This window comes from Anser brachyrhynchus, assembly GCF_964034855.1.
Source record: "Anser brachyrhynchus genome assembly, chromosome: Z".
Lineage (NCBI taxonomy): Eukaryota > Metazoa > Chordata > Aves > Anseriformes > Anatidae > Anser > Anser brachyrhynchus.
The window spans coordinates 26,922,572-26,947,731 of record NC_137697.1 but is presented as its reverse complement, the minus strand read 5'-3'; the positions used below and the strand labels follow the sequence as shown (position 1 = coordinate 26,947,731).

The window sequence follows — 25,160 nt, the reverse complement described above, 5'->3', positions numbered from 1 at the left end:
TGTGATTTATCTTAAGACAGACTTATATATGGTTAGGATTATGGCATGGAAATGTTCTCTAATAATAAAGATTTGTTGCATTGTGAATCAAGATATTTTTAAGTGTAGTAGTTGGATGAAATGAAGGCTAAATGGCCAAATTGGCGAAATGGTCGATTAGAGATCTTTTTATACCAAAGCAATGTGTAGTTTGTCTGTAATGGTACTTCAATGTTGGAAAATATCTATCCCTTTAATAAATAAATAAATGAATAAATAAATAAATAAATAAATGAAATTTTATTTATCTAGTAAGAGCCAAGACTGAAAATCATACTTAAAGAAATCCTATATATCCTTCTCTATCCCAAATAAATTATGCATTTCTATGCAATTATTATGAATTTCCTATTGAAAGTTAATCTTACTAGAAATGTTGAAATATAAGGATAAGTAAGAGATAACAGGATTGAAAGAAAAATATTCTACTTGGAAGCTACTGATGAAGATTATTTCCGTGCTCCCCAAAGGTATTAATTTTGTGGAGTTGTTGTGCTGGGTACTTTCATCAGGAAATGCACCAATTCAGGGCTGACTTTTACAATGCAGGTTTAAAAGCCAGTTTTTTGTTGTTATTGTTGTTTTTAAGGGCGGCATTATGATTATCCAGCTGCAGTATGGCTTATATATGCCATCCTTCATTTTCTTCTCATTGACAATCATAATGTTTGTGGTCATCTGTGCCATCACTATATGTCAGCAGTAGATTTTTTAGTTCTTTAGCACAACTGAAGCAATTTTATTTCTGCTAAGCTGGGAAATTGAAACCATGTACTCTTCATGTGAGAAAAAGCAAGGCAGATGACACAAGACAGAATATTTCAGCTTGATTTTAATTGTTAGTTTGGCTTTCTAACTTTAAATAAATTTTTGGACACCTGATGTAAAAACTAAGCAAACTTCCAGTAAGAAATTTTCTGAATAAAACTTTGTCATTTTTGAAAAAGGTGTGGTTATTACCTTCCCCCAGTCTAAGTCTAATAGTGACATTAAACCATTCTGAATTACTGTATTCTGGATTTCTGTATTTCTACTGAAATACTGTATTCTGGATTTTTATTTTTTATTGTTTTAATCAGTCTTGCACTTGTTATTTGCTATAAGCTAAATAAAACCTGATTAATTTGTGAGGGTAGCACTGTTCCTTTACATTTTACAGAGGAAGGAGTGAGTAAGAGAAACTAGGCATTTATTAGCATCAAATACTGACATAAAACTAATTAAAGCAAAGCAAGTTTTAACTTTCGGTCTTCATAAACGATTAGGTATTATGGTAAAAAATTATGTAACTAAAAAATCTGCTTTATGAGAGACCTCACAGTATTCTCTGGAAAGACTGTGTGAACTGTCTCGTAAAAGGTCACACTGTGACAAAATATTAGGAGATTTTACTTTCAGCCTTATTTTTTAATGAGTCTTAGGAAACAGCGTTCTTTTAGAATGCTTCTTCCTCAGTTTTACAAGAAAATTAGAGTTGGTTTTGATTTTCAATTATATCCAACTGGAATACAGTTAAAATTGTTTTGGTCTTGAGATCATGGAATCACAGAATTGTTTGGGTTGGAAGGGACCTTAGAGACCATCCGGTTCCAACACCCCTGCCATGGGCAGGGACACCTCCTGCTAGACCAGGTTGCTCAAAGCCCCATCCAGCCTGGCCTTGAACACCTCCAGGGATGGGGCATCCACAACTTCTCTGGGCAACCTGTTCCGGTGCCTCACCACCCTCTGAGAGAAGAATTTCCTCCTAACATCTAATGTATATCTCCCCTCTTTTAGTTGAAAACCATTCCTCCTTGTCCTGAGTAAGAAGTCATTCTCCATCTTTTTTTATAATCCCCTTTTAAGTATTGAAAGGCTGCAATGAGGTCTCCCTAGAGCATTCTCTTCTCCAGACTGAACATTGCAAGCTTTCTCAGCCTTTCTTCATAGGAGAGGTGCTCCAGCCCTCTGATGATTTTCGTGGCCCTCTGGACCTGCTCTAATGGTTCCAAATCCTTCTTGTGCTGGGGATGTGGAGATGTTTATGTTGAGATATTTTAAGGAAGTGTTTAATGATTAGTTAGCAGTACTTCAATGCTGACATTTCCACGTATCAATTAGTTTATGTTAAAATCACTTGGAGCAGACATTCTATTCATGTAGTTTTCCTTTAGCCATTTTGGTGTGCTCAAATTTCTGGTTTTATGGAAAGGTTTAACGTTAGTGCTTGTTATATGAGTTAATGCTTGTTGCTGTAACTTTCGCCAAAGTGTTTGCTTTTAAGATATAGGCTTTGTTTGTTTTCCTTTTCATAGGAAAAGCCAAGACTGACATCAGTTATACCAAGGGGAAGAGTTTATTTCTTAAATACTGAAGGTCACTAGATGCTCTTTAATGCTTTGTCTAGGCTTGAAGATTGCATTACAGAAGCAAATGAAAGTCCTGGCCTACAGCAAATTTGGGAAACTCAGTTTCTTGCTAGCTCATTTTTGTAAGAATCTTTCTTCAATAGCTTCTCTGTGCTTGGCAATATGCGCTTGCTGCTAATCCAGGTTTTGACAGTAGTGCACGTTATCTATTTCTTTCCTTAGACCAGGAAAAGCAGTGGTAGTAATTTATCACATATGACTAATGGTTGAGTGAGAACAAATAGGAAACAAAACCTAAAAGAATATGCCTTCTTCTTGTGAAGTAACTCAGCACAAGTAGGTGAAGAATGAAATCCATTAGGGGTGCAAATACTTCCTGCAAATTGCAAATTTGTTTCAGTAACTAAATATGAAATTCCTGGAGTTTACTCTCAAGGTAATAAGAAAACATTATTTAAAAAAACAGTTTCTATTGAAATTTAATTTGTTTTCTGACACACATTATATTGGGAGATTTTTCTAAACATCTGTAAACATTTACAGTGTTAAATAGCAGAGAAAGTATATATGATTTTAAATAATTTTTAAAGAACTGCATTGGGGTTTTGGAGGACCATTTCTTATTTGTGTTTGCAAAACATATAATGGAAGTTGATCAGTTTAATTTCAAGCTTTAATTTCAGAGCACAGCCTTACTTACTGGAATTCAGATTTTTTTAAAATCTATTTTTCTCAGAGTAAAGGGTAAACTACAGCAGATTTATAGTAAGTATTGAAAGCTTCCATGCTTTCACCAGTCATGGAATTCATACTTTATGATAAAACAAAGCATTGTTCGAAGTTAGAAAGCTGGCAGAATTCAGTCTTTCAGCGCATTTTCTTTTATTCTTTATGAATTGTGGGTTTCTAGTTTTTGTTTTCAACAGAAAGATGAGCTTTTATGTATTTGCCACAGATCTTTTTTCCACCTTATCTGAATGCTGTGCAGATTTTTTTTTTTTGAAAAATACCAACAAAACGTAGATTCAAAATAAAGCCCATTAATAGTAATCATTTTTTACAAATAAGTGCTTCACATTCTGTTCTTTACATTCTTGTTTGTTATTATTACACAGTCCTTAAACCATTGTTTTCCTTGTTTGTTTGTTAGATATGGAGAATATAGACAAATTGCATTATTTCAAGTTTTTTCTCGTCATTACAGAATTATTTTGTTTTTGGGAAGCAAGTATGATATTTATTTTTTTATTTTTTATTTTTGGCTATTAATTGTAATATAATCAAAGCAAAACCAAAATAAACTCTTTCCTTTGACCCTGTGATTTATGATTTCTATCATAAATCTATTAAGAATTATATACTTAAGTTGTTTTAAGAATTAAAAATAATTATATTCTTAAGACTTCTTAGGTTGTTTTACATTTGTGCCAATTTAGATCTAGGAATTAATTCCTGCTTTTTAGAGACTTATGTTCTTAAAAATGCACTAGCTAAATAGTGACCAAAGCAAAATGAAAGGGAGGTATAAAATTTTAACTACTAGTCCAGGCATTTCAAATGGGAGACTTATTTTCTTCCAAAGTGGTAGTAATGTATATTTTTCACAGCGTCTTCCACTGATAAAATGCATCATTTTTTTTCCCTCTTCCCATTTAGGCAAATAATATTTATTTGACCTTAGGTCATTTTCATATTTTGGAGGCGTTTCCTGTTTTAGTTGCAAAGGAAATAGTTATTTAAAGGAAAGAAAATCCTTAAAAAATATGAGGCATTCTAAATTGCTAAATATAATGGAATGTTTCTGTGTATTTTTTGAAGTTAAGGAACCTATGTCTTTTTATGTTCACCTATACGAAGAAACATATTAAAAATCTGTGGAGGAACATAAACATTAAATGAGATGGAAATGAGAGTCTTTACCAAATTGAAGTCTATGAGAACTACACAACATTTAACAATTATCCTAAAAATGCAACTGTAAAACTGTAAGGTGTATTTATCTTATTAGTTTTGTACAATACGTATAAGATAAATAGTAAATTATTTATTACCACATATGTAAAAAATGGTATAATATGTTTAATATTTAATAAATTCATAGGTACCTTATAGTTTTACAACAACATTTTTAGGATAATTGCTAAATATAATGTAAGTAAACACACCTGTTTGTATCATGTCACTTCCATTTCTTGTACACCTCCTGTCATTTCACAGTCTGTTAATAAAAATTCAATATACAATTTATGATATTTGGAATGAGAGCAATGGCAGAAGCACTGTGGAGAATCCTCCTCAAAAAACTGCTGGCAAAAGTAGGTGCCACATGTAACAGACAGTATTTACCAGATTCAGTCCAGTTTTCCTGGCTTGAAACAGAAGTAACATATCTTTTAAATTTAGCTTTATATCTGCATTGTTCATCATCAAACAGAGATTTTAGTATGACTGTGCTGGTTTAGGCTGGGATAAAATTAATTTTCTTCACACCAGGTTATATGAAGCTGTTTTGGAATTGTGAGGAGAACAGCGCTGATAACACAACAGTGTTTTAGTTGTTGCAGAGCAGTGCTCACACAAAGCCAAGGACATTTCAGCTCCTCGTGCTGCCCTGCCAGCAAGGAGGCTGGGGGTGGGCAAGAAGCTGGGAGGGGGCACAGCTGGAACAGCTGGCCCAGGCTGGCCAAAGGGATGCCCTGTACCATATGATGTCATGCTCATTTGATACCATATAACGTCATGCTCAGCAATAAAAGCAGGGAGAATTTTGCCAGGGCTGCCATCGGTCTTGGGTCTGGCTGGGAAATGTTCAGCTGGTGATGAACAATTGCACAACCTTTCTCTCTTTTTTCCTTCCAATTCTCTCCCTGCACTTTGCTGTGATGGGACTGTGTGACCAACTATGTGGTGGTGAGAATTCTACCAAGTGATGTGGTGTCATGCTGGGGTTAAACCACAACCATGATCTCTTTTCAGAGATCTAAAAAGTTTTGATCTGAAATGTGTTTTCTGTATTTTTTTTCCTGATGATTGAAGTATTCATAAGTAAATACATCATCTATCAATTTGAACATATTTATATGAATAAATATACCTATGTGTAAAAATACAACCTCACCACATGCATAGCAATCATATGCATCACTCACTCTAGGCATCAACAAAAATTCTCATTTAGCAGCTGACTCAATAGAGACCTGCTGAAATCATCCTAAGGAAAAGATAAGACTGCCTTTCTAGTTCCCAGTTCATTAGAAGAGCTGATTGAATTTGTTTATCTGCAGCATGACAGCAGAAGGTTTAGCTAATAGATCTGATTCTTTCATATTTAGAGATCTGCAAGAATGTCAAAAGAAAAAATCCAACAAACCAAGTGTTCATCACATAGGTTCTCCTGTCAAGTCAGATAGTTAGGTGGTTTGATAATTCCTGTTTTTTGCAGTACAAATGTGTTGCATGATAGGTGTGGTGAAGACTGGCATTTTATTGCAGAATGGGTATGCAATTGATTTTGTGTAGGGGAAATGTAACCACAGTACTTAGTAGGTTGTCTCAGTGCCTTAGTGGTGCTTTTTTTTTTTTTTTTTTTTTTTTTTTTTTTTTTTAACGTGGACTGCTACAACCAACCACCACACAAGATCCGGAGAACTCAACTGCGAGGTGCTGGAGGGATGAGTCCTTTTATCTCAGCTACCTAAAGAGCACATCTTGCTCTGTTTGCTGGTCTTGCTGTGACTGCATGGGGTATGGGGTACCATACAGAAAGTTAGGACCTGAGTCCAATGTGATGCTTGTGATACTGAGTCAGGAAGAATCCCGTTTCCGAAGAGAACACGCACAGACTGCTTGCTCATGATTTGCTTCATTGCAGACCCATTAATAAACCATTCTGCACATTACTTCCACTGATGAACTGCAAAATTGTGGCACAGGACTGGACACCACTGTGTGTGTGCACAGTTGAACAATTCCACAGGAAGGTAGCATATGTATTCTGTATGCTGGCATTTCACTCTCTAAAGCAGAAATTTCTTCCAACATCATTTCACAGTCCTCCATTCCGCATTTTCTATAATATGTATTTAAACGTGCCCAGTTTCCAAGGGTTTTCGGGCATGTTGGGTGTCACTTTGAGGGCAAGGTAGGAACCACTGAGGGTGACAGCAATGATAAAGTAGTTAAAAGGTCACTTAAGACGATGAAAATAATGAAGCAGGACAGCATGTCAGCAGATTATTTTTTAATTGTGCCTGTGTGATAAAACTCTTGTAGTACATTGAAACCATCCTAGAATTGTTGAAGTTATTTAAATAATAGTTGAAGAATAGGGAATGTGAGTAATAATACCATAAACCAACAATTTCTGTGTAAGGATTGCAATTATTATTGTAGCCAGATCATGATACATTGTATTAAACTTTCTCTGATGAGTTTCTTTCGAATGAAATTTCAGTTGTAAATATATTCCAGTGTCAATTTTGTGTGTGCAGAGACCCTAGATTAACATTATAAAAGTTGATTTTAAGTGTGATGATTGGGTATCAGTGTATTATTTTTTTCTCTCGAGGAACTTCAAGAAGTCTTCTCTCTACCTCTGGGGAGAGATTTAAAGAAAGCAGGTAGCAGAACATCTGTTTGAAATCATTCGAAAAAGTCTTGCATTTCAGTTAGCATTTACCCATTACTGGATAGCAAATTCAACTCCAGATCAAATTGTTGCTTGGACAGTCTTATAGATTCGCTTATTAGAGAACTCACCTGGGGAAATAAAGTCAGTTTTGCAGATAAAAATGAACAAATTGTATTACACATTCCTGAATCCACAGAACCAACAGATGAAGCATAGAGTGAACTGTGCACGGATAAATTCAAGCAATCCTCCTAAACTCATAGTAAGCTTTCGTGTTCAGTAAATAAATATACATCATTATTCAAGATACAAAGCAGAAAGATTGGTGACAGGAGGAGTGGAATTTTGGAGTTTCTGTTAGACCATTTAAAATAAATTGTTTGACATGGGGGTGTCATATGAAGCAGTGCAGTAATGGTGACATGACTCATTTGGTATATCTTGACTTCTCAGATATGCTAGAAAGAAAAATAATGTTGAAAAGGAAGAGATGAATTAGCTAAAACAGTGTCAAAGGAGTGATTCCCATTTATTTGATACTTACAGGAGCTGACTTGCCAAAACAAACAAACAAACAAAAAAAGATCAAAGTAAAAGTTTTATTTTGGTTCCAGTGTCTTTAAGAATTGAAGAGGCAATAGGCAAGTGATTTGTGGATGTAGTCCTGGCTTCCACAGTGCTAATAGCTAGAAAATGACTTGTGTAATGTAAAATTTCAAATTTAGGGCAGGGTAACAGTATGCACGGAATAAATCTGTATCAATCTAATGTACACAAACTTACAATGGATGACCGGCACATTTACAGCCTACATGTGCCCAGAGTTCACAGGATATATGAGGATCAAGGTCTTTTTTTTTTGCAAAAATGTACAAATGTTGAACAAAATTAGTATTTTTTCGTATTCTTCAATCTAACAGGTTGCTTTGTACAGAAATAACACAAAAAATAATTTATGTATACAGTGAATACGTGTAAGCGGCACAATTAAGAGTACACATGACAGAGCAGAAAAGCTGATATGGAAAAGCTGATAGGCCAAAAATTTTGTTGGTATTTTATGTTTGTTCAAAATCAAGAATTAAAGTGGTATTGGGTAAACGTACTAGATATAATTGAATTATAGGGGAAGTGAAGGTAGATAGAGGTAACTTTTGTTTCTAGAGTGCTCACTAAAACTGAAATCAATGTTTTTTTGTTTTTTTTTTTAATAAGCAATGGTTTGTAATGCTCTTCAAGAATCACTGTATCTCTGTCTATTAATGGGGAACAATTGCATTATGAACAATACTAGCTTGCTGATTTTAGCCACATATTAAGCCTTCCTTCTGTTTAATATGTCAATGGGGATGGATGTTGTGTATCTAAAACTATCACATCTATCTCTGTTGACCTCAAAAAAAATCACTTTTCTGGAATCTACTTTCTGTTTAAGACACAAAGCATATCTAGTTTTTTTGTCCCCTTATCTTTGAACCCACGTCCTGCATGTATCAGTTTATACAAGCCTCTCTGTCCTGGTGCTGGCAGCAGTGATGGATCTACTATAATATGACAGAGGATTATGTTGAAGAATTCTGGCTCTGGATATCCAAAGGTTATAGATTGTTTAAAAGAAAGCCTTGCATTTTCTCAGTTAATCCAATTGTTGCTGTTAACCTCATTTAAAAATGAATAATTGAATAAATAAATGCATACGTAATTCTGTCAGTAGTGTATCTTCTAGCATCTGATGTAGGCAAACTAACCCATCATCTCAACAACTGAATAATTTTCCTAAGTAGAAAGCCTCTTTTAAAATTAATGTCATACTGCAACACGCACAGTACTAAGGAAAGGAAAGGAAATATTTATAATCTTTTTTCTTGACTTCTGACCCTTGAAATGAAAAGCACTCTCCCCAACCCCTCAGATGCTCTTAACTCTTGGGAAAAAAAAAAAAGAGTTGCATTTCTTGGCAGAAATCGGTTTTAACAACATTAGATGATGCAGCTGTCTTCAAAATACAATGGCACGCATAAGAGTCTGAAACATGAGCCCAAAATCAGACATGCCCCCAAAATTTCCTGTTTGCCTTTTTTACAGACGTTACTAAAGCTATGCTGATATCCATTGCATAGTCTTCTCTATGCTTTTTTTCTTTCTTTTACTCCAAAGAAATACAGTTGAAAAGCGTTTTGAAAGTTCCCTATTGACTAACGACAGGGTCCCTAAGTCATTCACAACTGTGTACTTCAAATGAGGCTTTTCAAAATATTGAAAAATTGGTTACAGATGGCTGCACACCCTGACAGTTGAAAATAAAACTCCCATACCAGTCATAACTAGAAATTCAATTTAGCTTATGCACAGTGAGAGGAACAAAATGTAGTTTCTTTCCAAAGAGGCAGCAGTGCAGTGAGAACTTCTACAGTTGCCTTTCATGCACTGATAATTAAAAAAAAAAAAAAAACCCTAACTGGAAAATATACACTCCTTTTATAATTACCTATTTCAAAGCTGTAATTGAGCATTTCATTATAAAGATGCTAATCGATCCAGAACAATACTTCTGGGACAGCACTCACATCCAGACACATAACAGTTATAATAACAACGCTGCAGAAACTTTACTGGGTTATGATTAGTTGCTCAAGCATTTCTGTTGTGATTGATGAAACTCCCACAAGGTACATTACAGTGTTCCATGTAGAACTTCTCTTCAGGCTCATCTCCTAGGCTTTGGTTGCAGTGAAAAAGTAGATGCTTTGTCGTCAGTATAAATAACAGAATGTGCTCATTTAAAAACAAGCTGCATCTAGGAAGATTCTTAGGTAAACCAAGTAACTGTCAAAGTAATGAAAGCAAAACATGAACTGCTTGTCTAGGTCATAGGGTATTTTTTTTGTTTGTTTTCTTTTTGTAATTGTTGAGTTTTTTATTTTGTTTCTTGTCTTCTTTTCTAAAGAATCATTATTTGCAACTTCCTCTGAAATTTTCTGTTGAGGTTTTATTTAGAATTCTAGAATACAAGTACCAGACACACAGCCTGGTAAATAAATATTAAACAACACTTTTACCACACTGGAAAATAAATATTAAAAAAATAAAAATAAAAATAAAAAATTAAAGCAAATCAGCAAAGTACTGTTGCTTCCGATTGTGTACAACCTGTAATATAATATGGATGTGCTTAGGAAATATCCAGACAAAAGATTTATACAAATAACTCGAGATATACAAAATACTGAATACGTAAAAATTGATGAGATGTATCTTATAAATCTCACAGAGTTTACAAGAGCATCTCTAACTGCTCTATTTATTTCTTATGGTGGTTGAGTTCTCTTTTGTTTAAAAATATTAATGTTTTGTGTAATATTAAAATCTTCTTATATATTTTTATTCACTATTTTTCTGCAATAACTATTTATTTTTCTGCTTAAAAAAAAAAAAAAAAGTTCTTTTATTCTCTCTAGCTACTATTCCAGGCTGAATTACTGTGTGACTTTCTATATCTTTAAATAAGGTGGTTTGGAAGAACATTTTGACAATTTATTACTTCTGTGAAAAGTCTCTCAACTTTCATTTCAGCAATCTTTTTTTTTTTTTTTTTTCTTTCTTTGAGTAATTGAGGGTTATACAGAGGAAGAAATTCTAAGGAGCATAGTAGGCAAGTCAGGTGTAATTTTAGTTCAGGAATACCTACTGGTTTTCGTATTACATCAGTGATCTGACATAGCAAAATCTGAATTTGCTACTGCAGCAGCAGAAGGAAAGTGGAAACAAAACAAAACAAAACAAAACAAAACAAACACAAAAACCTGTTTACTTGCGTGGCTGCGGAAGTCGTGGTTCACCTGTAGACCTGCTTTGCATGGATGGCATCTTTCTGCAGGGGGAGCATGGTGGCTTCTGGCTGCCGGTTCCTGGGATGAGTTCTTGTGGTAGTGAGTAAGACAGGGAATTCCACACAGGGACATGGCACGTGTCCTTCCCATGTCATAAGCAGGGTTTTATCTTGTTTTGGTTAGAGAAGTAAGGTAAAATGAATCCTTGAAAGTTCTGTTAATAAGAATGCGTGAAGGCTTAAAATTGCTGTGTGATTTCTTACAGGATTCAGGTTTTTGTGATCATAGTATATAGCATTTTTATATTTTATTATCTGTTACAAAGCAAAAGTGCAAAACCCTCTCTCTCTCTGTATATATATATTTGATAGTCACCTGGATGAACACATTATATATTTCATTAGTTTTGGCAAAATAGAAAGAAGTGTGTAGTTGAAAGCTAAGCTCTTTCTTTAGTTTGAATGCCATATATGTAAGGTCACAGACTATGGCTTTCCAACAAGAAATAGAGGGAAAAAGCAGAAAAACTGGGAATCTTTCCAGGGGAGTATGAGGCGTGTGTCCAAAAGGCAGATGGATTGTCTATTCAAACTTTTGATAAAACTTTAAACTCTCCACATCTGTTGTTCTTGAGGTTGTGTGTGCGTGTTCTGAAACCTTGCTGCACAGGTGGTGTGCTTTGCTGGTCAGTAGCTGCATTGCTCTTCTTATGGCTGTATAATGATATTATTATTATTATTATTATTATTATTATTATTATTATTATTATTATTATTATTATTTTGTCGTGCTAAGATAAACAAATCTCTAATTGGAAACACCATCATTTTCATTTTCTCAGCTATGTATTTTTTCTAAAAGGTAAAAAGTCATAGTTAGGATAATAAATTCCCTTTTGCGTCCTATCTTTTGCCTAGTTTCTTACTTATGCCTTTTGACTGTTTAAGACAGACTGACAGTTTCTGCAGTTTGTTACTTTATCTGTTTATTTATTTACAATATTTTTATGTCTGATTTGTCTTCCTAATTTAAGAGGCAAGACACAAGAAGGATGATTATCTGTTTCAGAAGCATATCATAGTCAGAACTCGTGAGAAAGATGTTGAGTATAAAGCAGTATTATATATAGGAATTCTTTGGGCAGGATGGAACTACTCCAGTATATGGAGGGGAAAAACACTGCTGCTCAGTGTGTCGTCACCTGTTAAAATTGGTGTGGTCCAGGACACAGTGCACAATTGGTATTGCAGCGGCATTTCCATAGCTCCGTAAAGTACAGTCCAAATTTATTCTTTCTCACTATAATTTAGTGTTTATTTTGGTAGGTAGTGAGAATGAAAATGACTGCTATTGTACTAATTAATGTTTTGCATAGTTACCTCCAGTTAACCTGTATGAATCTGAGACTCGGGGGTTGGAGACAGAAGTAACATAATGATTAAGAGTATGTTACAATAGTGTGGAAATCATGACTTTCTTGCAAAATCAGGTGGTTGCATACTACCAAGTGTATAAAGGCTAAAATGACAGATGGAAATGTCTTTCCCTGGATGTCAGTACAGCACTTCAACTTTAAACCAGCATTTTCTTTGTTTGCTATATTTTCAGTTGTTGCTTGCTAGGCTGTTTCCATGAACTTTTTTTGGGGAAGAGAGAGACAGAGGATTATTTCTTTATTTAGGGTTGAGAGAAATAAGACGTGATTGAAAGGTGTGAGGGGCAGGCCTAGAAGAAGAGTTTTCTGAAAATTAATTGTTGTCATTCTGTAGGATTTTATTTTTGGATACTACCAGATCTTATTATATACTTAATTGTTAATCTATTTCTCATCTATCATCTTTTAGATGAGCACGTGATCATGCAATATAGCACTTGTATCCAGCTTACTTCCTAATTTGTGCATCTTTTTGGTACCACCTATTTTCTTCTCGATCCATCACAGAAGCATCAATAGCGTATTCCAGTAAAGCATGTTATGCGGTTACAAATATAACCAGTTCAAGAGTGAAAAAAAAAGTGACAAAAAAACAAAACACAACAAAACATTGGGAAACCTTCCTCTTAAATGCCAGCACCAGCAAATTGTAAAACAGTTCGTGTGTACTTAGTTACCAAACTCTCTATCCAGAAGAAGTTATATACTTCTCAATCATTAAGTTCATCTTTTTTTTCAAAATTGTGGAATCTGTAATGTATGAATGACTTGTAGATGCTCAATATGGAAGGAATTACATTCCACTTGAAGGATGATTGTTTTGCAATTTATTAAATTAATGTGACAATAGAATCAGATAATTGTTAGGTTCTTTGAAATTAATCATTGAAGATTGAGTATACGATTTGTTTAGCAAAGCTTTTCGGCTACTAAGGGCAAAAAAAAATTTCTTGAGAGTTTTGCAATTACAGATTCAGGTAATAAAATAAGTTAATAATTAACCAATACATTGTAAATGTCAGAAAATTTTCTCTGGTGGTTAGATTGTTAAAACAGGAGTAGGTTTTACAATGGAAATCTTTTGTTGTTGTTCTCAGCTGTTTTCACCAAATCAAATATAAGAGGTCTATGGGAGTATCTCCTTTCCTTCTGGTTTTCACTTCTGACCTGAGGGGGGTTGAGGTGTTGCTTCTACAAAGCACTTTAAGTGGCCTTCTAAGCCACTCGTTTCTACTACTTACAGATAAATGTTAGTTTTCAGCATGTACTGTAGAGAAAACAATATTTTGAGCCATGCTGTTTGGCCCTGCTGAAGATTTTGCACAGGATTTTATTCTATATCAAAACTGGCCTGTCAACATTAGGAGATTTGTTTGGGTACCTCAGTGTGTACCAAATGGTTCTTTGCTTATTTGGGAAGCTTCTGACAATAAAATATCTATAGTATTTTGTTGACTTTAAACTGTTTTTCAGAGTGCATAACATTACTTTTCCTTTTCCTCGGAGTGTAAAACAAAATTATTGTTTGTAACAGTTTGTAGTTCTCATCTTCATTTTTCCGAAGGGGGAACTGTGGACTATGTGCTGTTATGTCATATCTTAGTATGGGAAATGCATAGTGCTTTTATTGCTTCAGGAAGTTTTTGTACTTTATTATCAAATCATTTTATAATGCCAACTACTTTTGAAAAATAACCATTCCAGCTCTCCATCTCTTCCTCTGATACAATTGTATTGCCATCAGCAACATTATAATAAAGTGCAGTCAGGCTAAGCTAGCTGCAGCTGGATTACTGTCCTGTGTGTACTGCAAATTCACTGTCTCAGTCAGTCATGCTTCAATCTGATTAGGCAACAAGTATATTGGATAGTACTGAAACAAAACTATAAAGTGAAAAGGAAAACGAAAAGTGATAAAGGAAGAAATCGCAGAATAATATAATAGAGAAAAGATGCCTTGCACTGTTGAAGTCAGATTTGACCTGCTAGCTCCAGACTTGAGAATATATTTCTAGTTTTATTTTAGTATTTGCAGTACCCAGTATGCTTCAGCTGTGCCAGATCCTAAAGACAAGGCCCAACCTTAATATTTCACAAATCCCATGCTGAAAAGTCTCAGAAGAAGCCGAATTGTTCTATACCAAAGATGGCTCTTTAGATATATGGAAAGTTGTCAAGCCTATGTCATATGCATAGCAGTGAGGCTGTAGGTTCATTTGCATTGCTAGGTAGTCAACGCCTGTATCTCTGGGAGGAAGCAAGCTGAAGAAAGATGCTGAGTCTTGACAGCAACAGCAGTCACTGAGTTCAACTGCTAATCATCCAGCCTAGCCACAACCTATAGGAGTGGTGCTGTTCTGTAGGATAGCTTGGAGCACAGAGATGCTGTGCTGGGAGCACAAACTGCTGGTTTTTCAGTCCCTTCTCCTGTGGGTGTCTGGTGAGTCTGTGGTACATAGCCCATGTTTTAAGAACATTTTGGTATGTGGCTCACATGCCTATACTAAAGATGGTAGCCATGCAACTCCAGCATTGTACAAGTAATGCAGAGGCAGGTTTCTGTTATTTTTATTTGTTAGTTCACGTGTTTGTGCTTTTCCTTTGCTTTTGTTTTCTTTTTAGCACAGCAAGGGGCAAGCGAGGGAAGACTTTAGCTAACTAGCTATGGAAAATAGCCTAGTGATACTGTTTCTGTTTTCTTCTTTTGAAACAGAACACAAAAACAAATAATCAGTCTGTGTAGGTTTTTGCATAGAAATACTCATTGGATTTGTTCTTAAACCAGTGTTTTGAGGTAAATAATACCAATCAGCCTGCCAATAAAGGCTAGATTTGCTATATTCTAGGCTAGTGTTTATCTTTTCTAAACACACACACACAAACAAACAAACAAAAAAACCAACAGGTATTCTACAGGATGTATTGTTTCTCTTCTGTTGTTGGAGAAAACATATAATAATGCAGATTATCCAAGATATTTATTTTTGCACCTAAAGCAAAATAAAAGCAGCTTTAAGCTGTTGATCCTTTTTTGTTTGATTGTTTTGAAAAAGGGTCAGAAGGAATATGAGCAAAGTTAGAACTGGACTATTTCAAGGTAACCATAGCTAAATAGTTTACAGGATTATTAAGTGTCAGGAGTCAAGACTTGAGGTATTGACATAGTTTGTTTTTTTCGGGCAATCATCCTTTCTTTTGGTGTGTATCTCTATTTCCTGAATATAAAAGAAAGAATCCTGACCCCCGTAAATCAACACCAAACTTTCCATTGACCTGAGCCAGTCAAGGTCTTCAATCATAGAAAACTCTCCAGCATAGTAAATCGGCTTGGCCTACCAAAAATACATTAGGGACAATTCTCGGCTTGCATAAACAACCTACCTCTGCAGAAGACTTAGAAGGAGATATTTCATTTTGTTTCTCAAGTTGCTATCTGTGGCTGTGTAACATGTTTGAATTTTTCAGTGTTAGTTCTCTACAATACATTACCTTAGTATGCATCAACAGATACCATTTTATGTTTTTCTACAGTATTTTCCCCTCAGGAATTCATTGTGCAGCATTTCCAGAATAATATATATATATATTTGATCTGTTATTTGGAAGACACAGAGTCAAGCATACAGAATGCTCTAGTAAATTGTTTGTGCATCATGGATAAGAAAAGAAGATAATCTGCAGAAGTGACTACAATGTCAGAGCTTTTTCAGTGGTGAGATATGTGACAGCTTACAAGTTGGCATTTTGTAATTGATAGTAGGTAATTTAGAACGTGAATGAAGCTATATGAAGATCAGGCTAGACAGGGTTTTCTCTGCACGGTTTAAGGTTACACATAGACATTGGTATTTCAGTGTGTAAAAAAAGGAACAACTTTCTAAATGAGGAGAAAGCTTTCTGATGTGACTTTTAATGTGCTTTGCTGTCATGTAATTCATTTATTCATTGTATTAGTTTCATTAGTCTATTTTCTTCATTTCTTTGTTTATTGCAGTCATTTATTTTCTGTTTTACATGGTAACAGAAGAGTCCTTGCTGATGTCCCAGACAGAATTACAATGTAAAAACAGGTTGAATATAATTTTTAAATTGTTTAATATAAGCAAAATTCCACCTGTCACTGCCACTCAGTGGTGTTTTTGTATTGGTGTATTTCAAAGGCCTGCTTGAGATCAGAAACCTGCTGTTCTAGCGGAGTATTTAGTTGTGCTAGAATAGCTATAATAGAGAAATTCAGAAATGATAGAGGAGCACTAAGGTATACTGATATCCAGGGATTGATGAGACTAAGATCTGGAACACTCAAGAGAGCTGTCTTAAATTCCCTTCATCGTGTGCTTGTGTTTTGGCTTTTTTAAGAATAAAAACAGAATGAAGTACAGCATTTCTGTAGCACGTCAACTATGGAAACTTTATCACGTTTAATCAATAAAAGAGCAAAATAAATGTAGAACTGTGGAAAATATATTTTTTCCCTTTAGAAGACATTACTTTACCCAGAGGTATTTCAGAATTTATTTTGGTTAAACAGCTTATGAGCATTAATTTTATGCATTTTTTTTCCCCAGTAATGATTCAGCTGCCAGTCAGTTATTTGCAGCCAAGATTTGTCTATGAAATCTGTTTATTTTCTTCTTAAAGGAGAGATCTTAGTTGATATACAAAGATTTGAAGTATTGGCACATGTACCTTGACTTGGTTCTAGTAATCTTTCAAATTTCTTATTTGTATCTCTTCACTTGCATATGTATGGTATTAAAAATCTGTGGCTAGGGAATGGATGAAATTTAAGATTGTGGGTGAGGTAAATCAAGCGTAGAAACAGAATGGCAATGCATTCTTCTATTTCAATCTGTGCATACTGCTTCTTACAGGAACACTTAAAAAAAAAAAAAAAAAAAAAAAGTACTATCCAGTTGTTTTCCCAGGGGTTCTTGTCAAACACCAAAGATGGCTCTGAACTAAAATTCTACTTGAATAATTTCAAAATTTACAGAAGGTGAACTGCAAATCGTGCCTTTAGTAGCACTAAGCAGCACTCATATCTTCTCAATCCTGTATTCCAAAATTTTCTAATGCTTTCATGCTTAAACTTTGTTTCCATTCCTCTCTACATATGCTTTGTCTTCTTTTTTGTCTGTGTTCAAGTCTTTTTCGAGAGGTTTTCCCTACTGTGCTAAATTTGTCTGTGTTATCAAGCATGTACATGCACGCTCAGGCATGCAAAGGCAAGCAAATCAAAACATTAAAATAATAGGGGGGGGGGGGGGGGTGTTTTAAGATTTGCCACCAGGTAAACATTTTCTGTAACTTTAACCTTCTTGGAGCAGGAACCATCTCATCCTAAGTACAGTGTTAGCACCTGAAAGATTGCTGTCATAGAATTATAGAATCATAAAAGGGTTTGGGTTGGAAGGGCCTTTAAAGGTTACTTTGCTCCACCACCCTGCCATGTGCAGGGACACCTCCCTTCAGACCAGGTTGCTTAAAGCCCCATGTAACCTGGCCTTGGACACCTTCAGGGCTAGGAAATCCACAGATTCTCTGGGAAACCTGTTCCAGTGCCTCACCACCCTCTGAGAGAAGAATTTGCTCCTAACATCTAATGTATATCTCCCCTCTTTTAGTTGAAAACCATTCTGCTTTGTCCTATCATTATCCAAGTAAAAAGTCACTCTCCATCTTTTTATAAGCCCCCTGTAAGTATTGAAAGGCTGCAATGAGGTCTCCCTAGAGCCTTCTCTCCTCCAGGCTGAACATGGCCAGCTCTCTTAGCCTGTCTTTCGTAGGAGAGGTGCTCCAGTCCTCTGGTCTTCGTGGCCCACCTCCGGCCCCGCTCTAACAGGTCCACATCTTTCTTGTGCTGGGAGCCACAGAGCTGGGTGCAGCACTCCAAGTGGGGCCTCTCTAAGGCAAATCAGAGAGAGACAATCACCTTCTCTGACCTGCTGGCCATTCCTCTGTTGTTGCAACCCAAGGTGCAGTTGGACTTCTGGGCTTCCAGCCCATGCTGCTGGCTCACGTTCAGCTTTTTGTCCACCAGAACCTGCAAGTCTTTTCAGGGCTGCTCTCATTGAGTTCTTCTTCCAGTGTGTACTCATGTCTGGGATTGCCCCGACCCAGGTGCAGCACCTTGCACTTGGACTTGTTGAACCTCATTAGGTTCACATGGGCCCACTATCAAGGTTGTCCAGGTCCCTTTGGATGGCATCCCTTCCTTCCGTTGTGCCAACTGCACCACTCAGCTTAATGTCACCTGCAAAACTTGCTGAGGGTGCATTCGATCCCATTGTCTTTGTCATTGATAAGGATATTAAGCAGTACCAGATCCAGGACAGATCCCCAAGGGACACCACTCGTCACCATCCTCCACCTGGACTTAGAGCCATCAACCACCACTTTCTAGGTATGGCCTTCAAGGCAATTCCTTATTCACTGAATGGTCCACCCATCAAATCCATATCTCTCCAAGTTGGAGATAAGGATGACATGTGGGACTGTGTCAAAGGCATTGCAGAAGTCCAGACATCAGTCAGTCTTCCATTGTCAACTGATGCAGTCACTCCATCACAGAAGGCCACCAGATTGGTCTGTCACAATTTGCCCTTGGTGAAGTCATGCTGGCTGTCCCAGCGGATCACCTCCTTGTCCTGCATGTGCCTTGACATTGCTTCCAGGAGGATCTTTTCCATGATCTTGCCAGGAACAGAGGTGAGGCTCACCGGTCTGTAGTTCCCTGGGTCTTCCTTTCTACCTTTTTTAAAAATGGGAGTGGTGTTTCCCTTTTTCTAGTCATCAAGGACTCTGCCTGACCACTACGACTTTTCAGATATGATGGAGAGTGGCTTGACAACTACATCAACCAGTTCCCTCAGACCCCTGGGATGCATGTCATCACGATCCAAAGACTTGTACCTGTTCAGTTTCATCAGGTGGTCTCGAACCTGCTTTTTGCTTATGGTGAGAGGGACTTTGGTCCCCCAGCCCTCACCTACAGGTTCACGGAAATGAGAGATGTGGGAAGCTTGACTGGCAGTGAAGACTGAAGCAAAGAACTTATTGAGAACCTCAGCCTTCTCCATATATGTTGTTACCAGTTCTCCATTCTCATCTGTCAGAGGGTATACACTTTCCTTGGCCTTTTCTTTTTTTCCTGAGCAATGTACCTATAGAATCCCTTCTTGCTATTCTTCTCATCCTTGCCAAGCTCAGTTCCATCTGTGCCTTGGCTTTCCTAATCCCACCCCTGCATATCTGACATCATACCTGTGCTCTTCAGATGTTTCATTTGTCTAGTTGATCCTTCTAATGAGAACTCATGCATGTGCACGTACCCTGGTACTGTCATCTGCCTTGTCCCCACTGGAATTCTTTTGTGTCTCTGCATTGGAGAGTCTGGGGGGTGGACATCTCTGCTTTTATTGATTCTATTGATAGATACAACTAATAAGGGAACATCTATCCTCATATTTAGTTATGTGCTAATGATAGATATAGATAGATATATTACCTAGTTCCACCATTTAGTTTTCACCCTTTTATTAACAATTAATTCGTATGAGGAAAAGCACCGAAATAACTTGTGGGAAAAAAATATTCAAAACTAGCTTTTTTAGAGATACTGTATTTCCAAGCAAGGGTCTTTTTTTAGAAAACTTAATATGGCAGTAATTTATTTATGTGATTTATGCACAAATCATCCTAAATTAAAAACACCTCCTATTATTTCTGTAATAGCTGTTGATCTCTTCATAACTGTTGTGATGTGTTTGCCATGAAGAAAAAGCCCCATCTTTCTGCACTTGCACAGTGTGGATGTTTTAACAAGGGCTGCTGAGAAAATACCTCCCTGTTGGTTTATCCTGGTAGACCCATGTTGACTGTCTGAGGAAGAATGTAGTATAATCCCATGCTGCAATTTCACAGAAACACAGAATCACAGAATTGAAGGGGTTGGAAGGGACCTCAAAAGATCATCGGGTCCAACGCCCCTGCCAAAGCAGGTTCCTTAGAGCAGGCTGCCCAGGTAGCCTCTCTGTGTTTCTTTCTGTGTTTTCACTATTTATGGTACTCCACTCTGGATGTAACAAGCCATTGTCAGGAGGAAATGGAAAAGTGAAGGTAGTTCTTATTTTAAGAATTATTAATTTATTTAGATGAACTTTTTACTTTGAAGGTAGCTTTTTACTATGAAGGTACCTTTATTCAAGAGTTACTACCTGATTGATAATTGCATTTAGTCCTTGAAAGGAATTGTGCCAGTTTTCACAGATAAATATAGACCTACATACCAGCTGATTATCAATCTCAAGTTTGACACTGTTTTCAGCAGCAGGGGTCCTGGATGAAGTTATTATTATTTTTAATGTAGAGCTGAAGCAGAATTGTGTAGGCAAACTTAGTACCTTCCTGTCTTTCGTTTTTTCTCTAGTGCTATCAGTCATTCACCTGCATGACTCTACTAACAGTATATTTTCAACTCACTTGAAAGAAAGAAGGATCCACTGAGCTATCTTTCTTCAAGTGCTTCTGTTTACTTGACCTAAAATTCCAGAAGTTGGCTATGGAGGAATAGGAAGCTGGACAGAAGACATCTGGCATACGGTCTCCTGAAAGCCTTATTAGTGTTTTTATCAGGTTAGCTAAAGCTATGACACTCAGGAGCAGAAAAGAAAGGGACTACTAAACTTTGGCTTGCATGATCACCTTGAAAGCAGAGACAATGAGTGCAGTATTCCTAAGTGCTTGTACGTGCATTTACAGTGAGTGAATGGACTATGATTTTTAATTAACAAAGAACTACTACTTTTTCTTCTCACCTTTTCTTTGCCAGATTTTGTGATACATCCCTTATTTTCCAGACAGCTTGTAGATGATAAATGTAGATATTTACATATAATTGTCGTGAGATATTTAAAAGTCTCTCTCTTTTTCTTTTTTTTCCTGAGCAGATAGGCGTTTTTTTGTTTGTTTGTTTGTTTTGTTTTGTTTTGTTTTTCCTATTAGGTACCACATTTAATTTAGTGGGAGTGTTTGGAACGTGAGAAAATCACTTCCAGTGCCCTGTTAAAAAACAGTTACGTAGAACAGGCAAGCACCTTTTTGGTCACCTTCTTTTTCCTTCCTCTTTTCTCTCACTGATTATCACTGTTGTTTTCTCTCCACTTCCTCCCCCACCAAAGGGAGCAGTTTATGGTTCAGATACAAATCTTAGCACCTATCACATTTTCGATGTTTGGCTTAATACATGTCAACTAGTATCTTTACATGTCAATAAAATTATAAGATTTTGTCTTTAAGCGAGCTGCCTTTTGAGATACTTTAGGTCTCCCTTGTAACTCGTGCAGTCTAACAGAAGCACAATCAAAATTGTCTCTTCCTTGGAAATGTATTTCATACATCTCCATTTCTGTGATAGCATAGGAATCATTATGTAGCAGTTGGTTCTGATACGCTTGCACAGACACAAATTGAGTCCGACAGGACTGATGTCTCATGGACTTTGCTGTCATTTGGAATGCTGGCATGAGGATGGTAGCAATGAAAGGGGGGAGCTGGTGCCTTCAGCACTTTGCCGATGAAGATTTCTTAGGTTTGTATTTTTTGATAGCAGTAGATGATTCAAGAGAGAATTTAACAAAAAAGATTCCTAGCAGCTGTAGATTTCTAACAGCTGCTCACATCTTTTCTTCCTCCTTGTGTGGTTTCTTTCAGCATTGCACTGTACTATAAAATGGGCGCTTTATACCACCCACAAATCTGTAAGATCTATCTAGTGGAATGGTAATTAGTATAATTTTTTCTCCTCCCTTTTGTTTTTTATTTTCCGTGCTTGGAAACCACTCATGCATGGTAACAAAAAAGATATGCATTCCTTACTGTGCTTAAGCTGAACTTCACACTTGCCAAAGTTTGTGTGTTGCAGGCCCTTAGAAAAATACAATTAAATTTCAGTGTATTTTAGTGGCAATGTCAGGCTATTTGGGAATATCACGAGTATTCCCTGTGAGAAGGAAAAGTGCTTTTATATTCTTTAATTTCTGTCATAGGTCAGGGTGATGAATTTGTGCAAGAGTAGGACACTGCTTTTTGACATCCGGTACTTTAACTCTAGTGCTCCCAGTATATGATATTCAACTGACATCATAACATCATAATAAATGAGATGGAGTGATTTGGAATCTAAACCCTTTATTCAATATTCAATGCTGGATTTTTATTTATTTATTTATTTATTTATTTATTTTAGTACTAGGCATAGTGTTCTGATCGTTAGAGGAAATCACAACAGGAATTTTAACCTCTGGAAGTTGTTGAACTATGCAATATGCTAGTATTTTATGTCTAGCTTTAAGAACACCTCATGAAGCAGATTTAGCTATGTTATTCCTAGCAGATGTCAGGGCATCAGCTCCCAGTATGCTGTTATTCTGTTTTCTGAATCCACTTTGAATCTCTTCTTGCAACAGTGTTCCAGTGTTGTATTATACTTCATTAAGAATGACAGTTCCTTTGATTCAAAAGGTGTTGTTGAATGAAAGACGATCCAGAGTGTGACAGATGCTTGATTATGGTAGAAGAGGTACACTGAGAAAATGTTGGAGCAGTATTAACATGTACTGTACATTGCATCTTCTAGTAAATACCAGTAAGCTGCAATGAGTCATTCCTGTTCTTTTGTCCATACCCTTTTGTCTTTTAAAACTGTTTTGCCTCAAATTGTGATAGTTTAGAAAAATCAGACAATCTCTGCCCTATAGCTGCTAACTGTATTTCTCTATTTCTTTCTCTTATCTATTCCACAGGCTCTGAAAATATTTCATCTGAAATTTCAGACCGGACAGACTCGCAGTGGCTTCTAAGCCAGTGAGATCGAGGCTGCCAAAGCATGCGGGTGCCAAGCTGTCGGATGATGCACGTAGTCAGGCCAGTGGTGGTGCTCTTCTGCTTGCTACTCTATGCTGATGCTGAAAGTAAGCTTATTATTCATTTGTGCTGAGGTCTTGGCCATGATTAACAGCTTTATTTGCAGCTGATGGTTACTAATGGCCTCTGAATTACTCCTTTTGACTAATTCTTAAAATACTACGAGGTCGTCTGTAGATCACAGGCAGTATTTGAAAAGGATTACTTATGCCACGTCTTCACCACGCATCCTCTTAATGCCTCTTTTCTTAAGCAACTAATGGTTTCTGCTCATATGATGAAGACCATTGCAATAAAGTTATTTAGTGAAAACAAAGACCAACCTTGCTTGCCAAACAAGGGTTAAATGCCTTAGAAACATCTGTCATTCTTTGAGTATTTATTTCTTAAGTTTGGTTAAAAAAAACAAACAACAAACAACCAAAAAAAAACAACACTCTTCTCCCTCTATACCAAATTAATATCCAGTCCAATTAAAGTTCCAGGCCATTGTAACTGCCATGACAGCTGTTCTAATGTATTATTTCCGACAGCTGTTGTGGAATACAGTATCCAAACAAATCATGCATAACTGACAACTTAGTGTCTGGCCTAAACTTGTGACAGTTCAGTGAAGAAAGCCACCCATGTGCACTTTCACTTGGGGGGAAACTGTTGGATTTGGGTCAATTTCCTATTAGTGAGAAGATAATATCTTTTTTCTAATTAAGATATCATTAGGATTAACTTGTTTACATGTGTTCTGTCTCCTACCTGTCCTATGGCTTCTTGCAGAAGTAAAGTGTAAATGAGAAAAGCCATTTGCTTTCCACCTGTTGACCTGCAGATTTACGACTGACTGATACATTCATTTGATTCAGGGATATTTTCTTATTTTATCTTCCTGACTCTGTACAGATACACCACCAATCAATAACTTTGTTCCAGCTCTGACTTCTGAAGACTTCTGTGTTTTTCCATACATTTGCGCAAAACAAAGAAGCAGTTGAATTAAATAGGAACACACAAAAAAATAAATAAAACCAATGTCAGTAACATTGGATAAGTCCTTTCTCAGTAAAGGCATGTTGAAGGTTCCTTGTCACTCCACTTATCACCTGCACTCCAGGTATGCTAAGTTACAACAATAGAAGAGATAATAAATCTTTCCACTTCTATTACACACTTTGTGTGTAGTAAGAGTTTTTTTCTTTTAACTGTAGCAATATGAAAGTGAAGTAAATGAAAAAAAAAAAATATGGACAAAACATACATGTCTGTAGAGTACTGACAGTTGAGATTCTTTGGTCTCTTTCCAGGTAGATAATAACCAGCTGGGATGATTGTGTGTAAGGTGAAGCCAAGGACATTTTAACACTATAGCCAGAAAATAATTAATTGGGAAATGGGCCCATATGTTGTGTGTTTCTGCAGTGATAGTATACTACCTATTTTTAAAGTAAATTCTGTGCTTAGGAAACATACATTTTATAATCTGGTATATCTTTTCTGCTTCAGATAATGGAATATCCAACCTCCTATGGGCCAGTAGTGAATGATTTTTTTTTTTGGTAATTCCTGTCAGGTATTAATTTGCAAAAAGATAGTTAAACCCCAGAAGCTCCTTTGTTAGTCCTGCACTTGTGAGAGAAGTGTATCGTTTTTGTTTACAATTAGCAGAAAGTTCCCTCTTTCATCTCTCTTCTCTGTGGGGAATGAGGATAGTTTTTTTTTTTTGAAGGGTGGCATAGGATTTACTTTAAAAACAGCTGGTGTCTAAATCCACTGACTACATAATTTAAGAGAATTTTCAGACTAGGTTTTCCAAAACTCCATTATGAATCTTACTTATTTTAAATAAAATGAAACAAAAGTCATCTATTAACCTGAGAGAAGTCAGGAAGGCTTCTTGCTGTAGCTAGAACTGATGGAGTCTCACATACAGAATAAAGGTTGTAAAACGTATAAAG

The 25,160-nt window shown here is 36.3% G+C and overlaps 1 protein-coding gene across 6 annotated transcripts in view; it reads left to right on the top strand.

Moving 5' to 3' along the window:
* PTPRD (protein tyrosine phosphatase receptor type D) overlaps nucleotides 1-25,160 on the top strand; it is a 410,278-nt gene that overhangs the window by 65,064 nt on the left and 320,054 nt on the right. For all 6 annotated transcript variants that reach the window (XR_013943869.1, XM_080574817.1, XM_080574819.1 and 3 more), the window contains exon 2: nucleotides 23,091-23,258. Coding sequence is in view for 5 of the 6 variants with exons in the window: in XM_080574817.1 (XP_080430943.1) it covers nucleotides 23,174-23,258 (85 nt within the window). In the remaining variant the exon portion in view is untranslated. The remainder of the gene's footprint in view (nucleotides 1-23,090; nucleotides 23,259-25,160) is intronic.